The sequence below is a fragment of the Metarhizium acridum genome, assembly GCF_019434415.1.
Source record: "Metarhizium acridum strain ARSEF 324 chromosome Unknown scaffold_29, whole genome shotgun sequence".
NCBI lineage: Eukaryota > Fungi > Ascomycota > Sordariomycetes > Hypocreales > Clavicipitaceae > Metarhizium > Metarhizium acridum.
This window is the reverse complement of record NW_027094017.1, coordinates 544,103-554,200: the sequence shown is the minus strand read 5'-3', so window position 1 is coordinate 554,200 and position 10,098 is coordinate 544,103. Positions and strand designations below refer to the sequence as shown.

The 10,098-nt window shown below is 31.7% G+C and overlaps 2 protein-coding genes across 2 annotated transcripts; one reads left to right on the top strand and one right to left on the bottom strand.

Annotated features, from left to right (window-relative positions):
• Positions 1–7,576: 7,576 nt before the first annotated feature.
• J3458_004220 (uncharacterized protein) lies at positions 7,577–7,951 on the top strand (the record flags this gene model as incomplete). Its single annotated transcript, XM_066118085.1, has 1 exon — positions 7,577–7,951. One exon carries the CDS (start codon positions 7,577–7,579, stop codon positions 7,949–7,951), a length of 375 nt encoding a protein of 124 aa, XP_065976684.1.
• On the bottom strand, positions 7,902–8,866 carry J3458_004219 (uncharacterized protein). Its single transcript, XM_007809979.2, has one exon. The coding sequence runs from the start codon at positions 8,784–8,786 to the stop codon at positions 8,028–8,030; it is 759 nt and encodes a 252-aa protein (XP_007808170.1). The 5' UTR covers positions 8,787–8,866; the 3' UTR covers positions 7,902–8,027.
• Between the last annotated feature and the right edge of the window lie 1,232 nt (positions 8,867–10,098).

Here is a 10,098-nt window from a genome sequence, read left to right as displayed (position 1 = left end):
TATAATTCCCTTTCTCCTTATATTATAAGGTTATAACTTAGGTAGTATATACGTTATTCTTAGTATAGTATAACTTCCCGTTTAATATCTTTAAATTAGTTTATTATAATTTTAGTTATATTATAAGGGTTATTCTCCTTCCCTTTTATTCTTATAAAAACTATCCGCTACCTTACTTATTATTAAGGTGCGTATAGTAATTATTATTATAGTAAAAGGTTTAATTAAGAAGTTTATATTTAATTTTAAGTTTATCTTTCTTAGTTAAATAATTCTCTTTTTCTTAAATTCGTTCTAATAAAGATTTACTTTTTAGTAAGAGTGTCTAGTATTCCTAAAAGTTATTAGGTACTAATTAGGTTTTAAATTTCTAATCTTTATTTAAATTAATATTATTTATTAACGTAAAGCTTCCTTTATTACTTATTATACTAAGATTTCGCGTAAGTAAGTCTTCTTAGTTTATAGTATAAAGCTTCTTATCTTTAGAAATTAGCTTTTATAGCTTCTTTAAGGCTTTATATTTATTTGTAAAGTGTCTAGTCTTACTATAATTATAATAAGTTTTCCCCCTTTTCTTATTTATAGTATTAAGTTCTATAGGTTTAGCGTAATACCCGTATACTATTAATATTTAACGTAGCTTATTATTATTAGATTTATTAAACCTAGTATATAATTTAAATTTCCTATAACTTTTTTCGTAATATTACTTATATAAACGGTTATTTACCTTAATAACTATTTTAATAAAGTTATTAAATAACTTAAAATAATCTTCTTAATAAATGTTATTCTTTACTTCTTCTTTAAGTCCTTAATAGAAAACTTTTATTTTAGGTTTAGTATTCTAATTAAGTTTTACTATAATACGTTTAAATTCCCTAGTATAATAAGCTATAAATTCAGTCTACTTAAGTTAAGTAAGCTATTACGTAGCTTTCTTATACTTATTAGGGTTTTTAAATGTAATAAGAAGTTATTCTTTAAAGGTTTCGTAATTAAAGAAGATATAAATAACTTTTACTCTAGCTTTAATGCTATGCTTAAGATATACGCGAAGGGTTAGCTTCTACTATTCTATTACTTTCTTAATTAAGAGGTTATTAATATAAAGAATCTATAACTTAAGTATTATATAGATTTTTTCGTTAACTTATAGGTAAGCTTAGGCTTATATAAGAAAGTTTCTTATATTACCCTTATAACTATTATATAATTTAAGCTTAAGGAATTTTAGTATATTATTATTATTAATAGAGAATATAAGTGTAAGATTTTAAACTACTATAAGTTCCTCTTCTTATACCTTAAGTTTCTTATAGAGATTATTCTATTAGTTAAGAAGCTATTAACTCTACTTCTTAAGCTTAGTAATCTTATTATAAAGGTACTTTATTATCTCTTTAAGGTTAGTAGTCTTTTCGCTTAAAGTAAATATCTTAGAAGTTATTATTACTTAAAGTTTTAAGGTAACTTATTAAATAGAATTAATTAAAATATAATAGTAGCTTAAGTTTTAAGGTATAATAGGTTTATTTCTTAGGAAGTAAGTTAGGTTAAATACTATAAAGTAGCTTTTAAGTAGTATTATAATAAGGCCGTTAAGAGTATAACTCTTAATAGTAACTATTACTTAGATTAATTAATAGACAACTAAACTATCTACTATAGCGGAATACCCCCTCCTTAAGTACTTATTTATCTCTCTATTATAGACTTATAATTACCCTAATTATTTATCTATTTATCAATCCCTAACTTATAGCGATTAATAAGTAATCTAATAATTACTTAGCTTATAGTAATTAATAGGTGATTCATTAATCACTTTATGATTACGTGACCTGGCACGTGACGTCTTGGTTCTCCCTTGTCATGGCTTTGCCTTCCCTGGTGCGGCCTAGTCCTTCCCGCGTTTAGTGACGTTCGTAACAAAGAGGTGTAATTCTAAGAGGATTTTAATCCATTATAAAGGTAGGTTTTAAATAATAAAAAGTTTTTATAAGATAGCCTAAATTTAAGGCTATCTAATAATAAGAAAAGTTTAGATAAAAGTTAAGTATTCGTAGAGTTATAAGGGTAAGAAGATTAATGTAGAAAAGAAAGGTTCTAAACTTTAAAGCGGGAGAACACAGTCAATATATAGAATAAATTTACAATATAAACGGTTTTAGAAACCTTAGAATTTAAGCATTTTTTTAATGCCTAACTTACCCCTTAAACATGCATATTCGTGTGGAAAACAATAGAATAGTTTTACGAGAAAATGCAACTGTAGTGAAACAGTTGAAAAGGCCGGTGTGCTTACAATGCATTAAAGGCGTTATATTGTGTGACAATATGCTATTTTATCACTTAAAACATGCATATACAGCTTACAGGAAATCTTTGTATCTTAAAACTTTAACCGAATATAACTCCTAGAATATTAAACTTATAATTATGCAATTAATATTAAATTAAAGGGCTTTTTAAGGGCTATCAATTAATTATAAGTTTATAAATTTTAGTTAAGTATTCGTAGAGATTTTAGGAAATAGAAATTATAGCGTTTTTTATTAAAGTAGGGTAAAACGCTATAGCGTTTTACCCTAGTTAACTTACCCCACTAAATACCACGGCTATTATCTTTATAATTAATGGGTGAAATTAAGTGGGGTTAATATTTTTAGATAGCTAAGATTATAAGCTTTAAAATGATACTACTCTTGTTTTTAAAGTCCTTTTTTTCATAAAGTTATAATAGTTTTAATATATAGAATAAAAAAAACTTAAGAATAAAGTTTTTAATATTTATATTAATCTTTATATATATAGAATTAATTATATTAAATAGATATTTAAGCTTATAAAATACTTTATAATATATAAATTAATAATATATATAATTTTACTTTAATATAAATAATATATATTAATTAAATTAAAAAACATATATAATTATATATAAAATAATTTATATAAATTTTATTAAATATATATTAGATAAAGTTATACGTTTTATACTAATAAGCCATTAAGATAACTTATATAAAATATAAAAATACTTATTACTTATTTTTATAGATTTATTTTAATTAAATAAAATATAAATAAAAACTAAAAATATTTTAAAATATTATTTACATATAATTAAGGTAAAAAAAAATATATTTTAAATTTCTATATTAATTACATATACTATATATATATAAATAACATTTAAAAAGCATTTATTTCTTATTAAATACTTAAAATAAATCAAGTTAATATCTTTATTTTTAGAATTCTTTAAACTTTAATATCTTACTTATTAACTAACTTATAAAGGATATTTTTATAGCATTATAATAAGCTAAAATTATAGTATTTTTTGGTTATTTTTATAAGCTTATAAGTCTACTTTTAAAGCCCTTATAATTACACATTACACTACAAATGTAGTTGTAGTGTAGTTAAACTACACTAAAACTACAAAAACTACACTACACTAAAAACTACACTAAAAAACTACATGTAGTGTAGTTTTTTTGTCAATGCTCTGAATGTATTATAATATATTACATTACAATATAATACAATATAGTATAGTAAAAACTATAAAAAATACAATACATTTAGAAGTCTAGCCTTAATAATACGTGTTCTCTTAGGCGCTTAAATATAACTTATCGTATAATAACTTAAGCGTAGGTTTTATAGTTCTTACGCTTAATTTCTTTTATTTACACGTTTTTAGTATATGAATAAAGCTTCTTTAACGTAGCTTAATTAAGATAGCTTACTTATAAATATTAAAGTTCTAGTATATCTTCTCTTAGCTTTAAAGGGTCTTTACTTAATCTTTAGTATTAAGAGCTTTATATATATATATTTTAAGCTTAAGCGCTTATTATAATAATAATTAACACGCTTAATATTAGAACGTTACCTTAAGGGTCTTTAATATAATTATTAAGAGGCTTATATTCTAGAAAGGTAACGTTAAACTTTTTAAGTAATAGAGCTAATATTATACTTTCTTATATAATTTTAAAGCGTAATATATTATTATAATTATAAACCTAAGCGCCTTTTACTTATAAGCTACTTATTAAGATTATATTAATATAAAAATCCCTTAATAATAGCTATATTATTAAGAATAAGATCTTTAATTTAAGTATCTTATTTATTATTTAAGATCTTCTTAAGTATATATATATCTCTTTTAATAATTAAATAAGTAATTATACTTACCTTTATATATTCGCTTATAGTCTTCTTAAATAAGCTTAGCTTAAGTAAGTTAACGTTATTAATAAGATATAAGGTATTATAATTATTTAATAATATACTTAAAGAGAGTAAGTATTTAGTTTTTTTAAGCGTAGTATAAATTTTAAAGTATTATTTAATTAATTAAATTATCTTTAAGTTAATAATTATAATATTAAGGCTTTTACTAGTAGAATAAATATTATTTAATACTTATAAGCCTTTACCTTAACTATTTATTATTATTTTCGCGTATAAGTTCTTTTATTTCTCGCTATTATAATAGTTTTTAATACGATTAACTTCTTTCTTTAATAGGTACTTTTTAAGCTTTATATTCTTATTCCTAGTAATTATATAATATAGCCTCTAATAAGTAAAAGCTTCTTATTATTAGTGCTTAAATTTATAAGAATAAATATTCGTTTCTCTTAAAGCATTACTATTATTATTTCTTATTTAATTATTTTAATTTAAGTATTCGCTTAATATAGTAAATACGCTCTTATTACTTTACTTATTAGTTTTATAAGCGTTAATAATAGCGTTAAATATATTTATAAACTTCTTAAGCGTTTATATTTCTTTAACTTCTTAAGCTTTATTAATAATAATTAAGTTAAGTATTATTTTAGCTTAATTAAGCTTATATTACGTTTTAATAGCACTAAGAAAATTACGAATAGCGTTAATATCTTTTATCTTATTAATATTATTAATATAAACGCGAGTATAAGCTTTACTTTAATTAAAATACTATTATTTAACACTTTAATTAGCGCGTTAAGCTTCTTTAAAGCTTACTTAATAAATTTTATAAGTCTTCTTCTACACGCTTAATTAAGCTAAAGTAAGCTAATTTTTAAGCGCTTTTAATAGCTACCTTAATATAAAATTAGAATTTTACTTCTTTAAGTTAATATAATTAGCTTTATAAATACTTAAATTAATTAAACTAAAGATTTAAGTACGTATATGTAACGGTGGCTTAGGTTCTAAGGCACAGTAGGTCTGTTTCTTAGGAAGTAAGTTAGGTTAAATGCTACAGAGTAGCTTTTAAGCAGTATTACAATAAGGCCGTTAAGAGTATAACTCTTAATAGTAAAACTATTACTTAAATTAATTAATAGAGATCTAGACTATCTGACTATAGGAATACCTCCTCCTTAAGTACCCGTCTATCTCTCTATTATAGACCCGGATCATTTGGATCGCCTAATGATCCTAATAATCCCGTCTCGTTGGATCATCTATATGATCTAATGAGCTATCACGTGACTTAATGTCCTTGTTAGTTAGCAGCCGTGCCTCCCCTTGCCAGTGCGGCCCAGCTTCCCGCGTCTCGTGCAGTGACGTTCGTAACAGTATAGTATATATATAATTCTCTTTACATTAATAATTACTACGCTTAATAATATAATTCTTATTAAGACTCTTATATAGCTTAATAAAAGAGAGACTTTTATTATATTTTTAATATTTAAGAAATAAAGTATTAATTCTTTTTATTATTAGTTATTAAAGTATAAGAAAACTATTAATTTCTTACTCTTTTTAATTAAAGTTTATATTATCTTAAATCTTTTAAGCTTTATTATAATTATATAAAAGATTAAATTATTCCTATTATTTTAATAGGAATTAAAGTAGCTTCTTTAAAATAAAAATTAATGCTATAATTATTAGTAGATTAATTAAGGCACTTATTATAGGCTTAAAAAATAAAAGAATAAGTATACTATATATAAAAAAGGCTTAATACGCTTATAAAAGTTATAAGAGTTAAATTTCTCTTAGGCTTATACAGAGCATTAACAAGAAAACTACATTTTCATTTTTTCAAAAAGCTTAAATAATTAATAATAAATCTAATAAAATACTTAGATTATAATAATAAATACATAAAATAGCTAATATTATAACCAATCAGCTTATTTAAAAAAGTGGGTCCTTCTAGCTTATTATAAGCTTAAAAACTAGATTATGTAATTTTTTAAAAACACACTACACTACACTACACTATAAAAAGTACAAAATGTAGTTTTTAAAGTTTTAAGCTTATGATAGTATATAAGGACCCACTTTTTTTAATATTAGCTTATAATATAGAATTTATACTAGTTATTCGTAAAACTTATAATCTTATAAGTATTTTATTAGATTTAATATAATTTTTTATATTCGAAACTATAAAAACTACAAAACTACAAAACTACACTACTTCCAATGCTCTGGGCTTATAACTATTATATAAAAGCGAGTATTAATAGCTAAATAACACATAAAATAATAATAAAAAGCCTTAATTAAGCTATAAAAGAGAGAATTATATACGCCCCTTAAAAAGGGGCGCTTAGCTCCACGAATACTATGCGCATTATCTAATTTCCGTGTGCATTACGTGGCCAGATACCTAATACAGCTAGTGGGCTTATTGTGCCGTGCGACACCGAGCAGGTCAGTGAAGGTAGGGATGTCCAGATAATCCTTCTTAAAAGTTATTGTTATTATTCTGGCGTTTTTTTAAAAAAAAAAAAAATAAATAAATAAATACTTCTTTGCTTCTTTTCTCGCGGGCTTCGTTGTTGGGACTTCTTTTTGGATATTCCCCAACCCTTGTTGTTGTCGGGACTCATCAGAGCCATCATATCTTTGGCTGCTTCTCGCTGTCGTCACAAGACTGCCTTTATGATAATACCGTTTCGTCTAGCTCATTTTCAACATGTCTCGGTACATTGACCTACAACTTTGCGACCCTAAAGATTCGCAAGCCCAATTTAAAATTACATGGGCCTTAGAAGATATGGTGAATGGCTACATGCTCCCAATCTATGCCGCCGAAATTGTTGACGAGCCTATCCGAGCCGACCTGGAACAATGTTTCGAGATGTGCAAAAAGATTCAAAACCCAACGCCACAACAACTTGAGAATGGGAGAATTCGAAGACCGAATCCAGACACTTTATAGAGCCTCGTATGGATGAGTGTGAACTTGATCTCAATACGAGTACCGTCGAATCGTGCAGGCCAGAACCGGATTGTGGAGTTTATACAAGAATTATGGAATTTGCCTCGATACAAGGTCCCTCTCATGGTTGGATATTCTAGAGACGTAGAGTTTGGCTATTTGTGGAATGTACACTACGAAAACAGGTTGACATAGACTCGGACACGAACCAGAGACATATAAAGTTTTCGGAATTCCTAGCTCGCCTTTTCGCAGCTGGCATATTAGAAAGTGCAGATATCAGCGCAGTCTTTCGACCGTGGTCTTTTGTAATTCAGGAGCCCATGACACAGGCTCCTCTACCAGAATCACAAGCGGCAACGCAAGAACATGAGTATAAGCCCGCCCAATATGAACCACAGCCATCTGTTGCAGCACAATGGCTATTGCACGCTGGTGAAGGACTGTTCAGTTTATGTGCGCAGGAGGTGTTTCTCGAGGCGAACAAAGTACAATTCTCCATCGACTTATGGAGAAGCTGGAAACCCAAGTTTGAAACTGTGCCGAGGAGTGGTGGAAGCCACGGCTGAAGGACGCGAATGGGCGATTTCTGTGCTCAAGCGCATGCAGATACTAGAGAAACGAGAGCTAGGAACAGAAACAGCTCCAATGTGTGAGGTGCTAACAATGAGCTATGATGCATGGACTGAAAAGCAGCCAGTTGAAATAATCATGGCATATGTGGGGACGAAATTTCAACTCTAGACTCTGAATGACATGTGGCAATATTTGGAGAATCTCAAGATAGTAGTAACTTTGGGTCACAGCGTCTCAATGCGCTTTACTGTTTCTTGGCCAAAGCAACAATACTAAAGTTGACGTTTCCCTCGCCATACTTCATAAACCTCCTCACGCCCTGCTCCAAGGCCCCCTCGCTCAACATATCATCGTCACTTGCCAAGGCTCCGCGGTCAATCGGTCCATCGGCCGTGCCCTCCAACTCCCAGAGATGACCATCCTTACCTTTGACAAAGGCAATGAAGTGATGTCCTGCATGAACCTCGGCTGGCGGTGCTTCAGAGCTGCCAAGCCTCGCCGCCCGCATGTGCGCCTCCTCTAGTTCCTGGTTGCCATAAAAGCGCTCTGCTCGCTCCAGGGGCTTCAGCGGCAGCCCCGTCTCAATCACCTTGTCCAACACGGAGCCCTTGCTCACAAACTGCCTAGCCTCCCCGTTCGCTACCGAATGAACCAAGGCGTATAGCCCGCATGCGTTGCTGATTGTTTGCAGGAACCAAACGACGGGCTCGTCCGGGCCGCTCTTGTCATACGTGAGGCCGCCGTTGGTGACGGATTTGGGCAGCCCGTCTTGTCGGCGGACAGCCGTCTGCATTTCGCTGGGCGCTATGAATATAAGGGCGTATACTGGGCGCGGGATGTGGGAGAGGAGAGACGGCTCATCGAGGCTGTAGACATCGTAGAAGCCAAGGTCGGGGGAGACGCCGAGATCATGGACGAGGCTGGTGAAGACTTCGGGGTTGTTTTCGAGGGGGATGAATGATTTGCGGCCGCTGGGGGAAATCCAGACCCCTTCTGCAGGCATGATGGGCTGCGGAAGCTTGTTTGGTGGTGAGGTGGTTTGCTGGCGCTGCTTTATTTGTCGATGTCTGGTGTTTTTGAGCGATGATGCCATGTAAGTGAGGCGGGGTTTGAAGCCCGCCGCTCGACGCCTGCAGGAGAAGAGCACAAGAGCGCATGCTGCCTGGTATTAGTGCCCGGGTCTTATTCTTCTTTCATCGTCATCACCTTCTCGTTCCTTCAAGGGGTCGTGGCTCCAGTTCTTCAGGGACGCATATGATTTTTCTATCTTGTTTACTTCCTCCACAGACGTATCATTTATTTTGCTTTCCTGAGCTGAATGCCTCGTGCTACCACGCAATGCATCAGCTCCAAGGAATGATGTCGGGGTGCAAGACTGAAACTCTATTAATTGATCAATTTACAAGCTTAGCATATACTCAGTGAGACTAAATTTATCTTCGAACACAAGACTCCCTCTCGGTCGCGGCATCTATGGCTCTACCTATTCCTTATCGTAGAATCCTGGGATAGTATCCCAAATAGCCCGCGCGCGAGCATGGTTACCCAACGAAGACTCGGTCTCTTAGCTTACGAAGAGTCTGTGTCGATACAAGTCCTTGATGTAGCTTTTGAAGAGAGACCGGATGCCCAGGGTTACGTGCTAGGCAGGTAGGTTGCTCTAGCTCTCTCTCCAAGTCTCCAAGACGTCGGCTACTGGACCGGTGCTAGGCAATATGTGCCGTTTTCTTTCCAGAAAGCCAAACGGCGGCCCAACTGTCAGGTCATCTGTCCCCATGTTACTGTGTTCCGATGAGATGGTTGGTTCTGCCGGAAGTGTTTCACTGCCCCTTGGAGCCGCTGGTTATGATATCCTGCTACGGGAAGAGAAATTCCTTCTTTACCTATTATTCCGACGTATTGTGGGACATTGCCTGCCAGTTGCATGACCACATCTTCCCGCGAAGCTAGGAGATTCGGGAAAAGTCCAGCACAATCTGGCAGAAGCATCCATTGGCTTTTGAAACCGTGACGTGTTGCACTTGGCACCCACCAGTCCCGAAACAATTTCAAGATAAGAGGTCCAAGAAGATATGAAGGCGAATTCCTCGCGTGCCCCTTACATTGGATGCAGCAACAATTTAAGCGTACTAGCGATGAGCCGGTCGCCGGTATCGAGCTTTGGGGTCCCCACAAACATGTTTCTGGAGTTGCAACATGAAACACGGCGTCGTGTTCAAATCGAAACATGCACCTGCGATCGAAGTTGGTGAATCTCATCATTCAAATGACACACCCAAGTTTTGGAGGGAAGAGAGGAGATGGAGGAGGGAGGG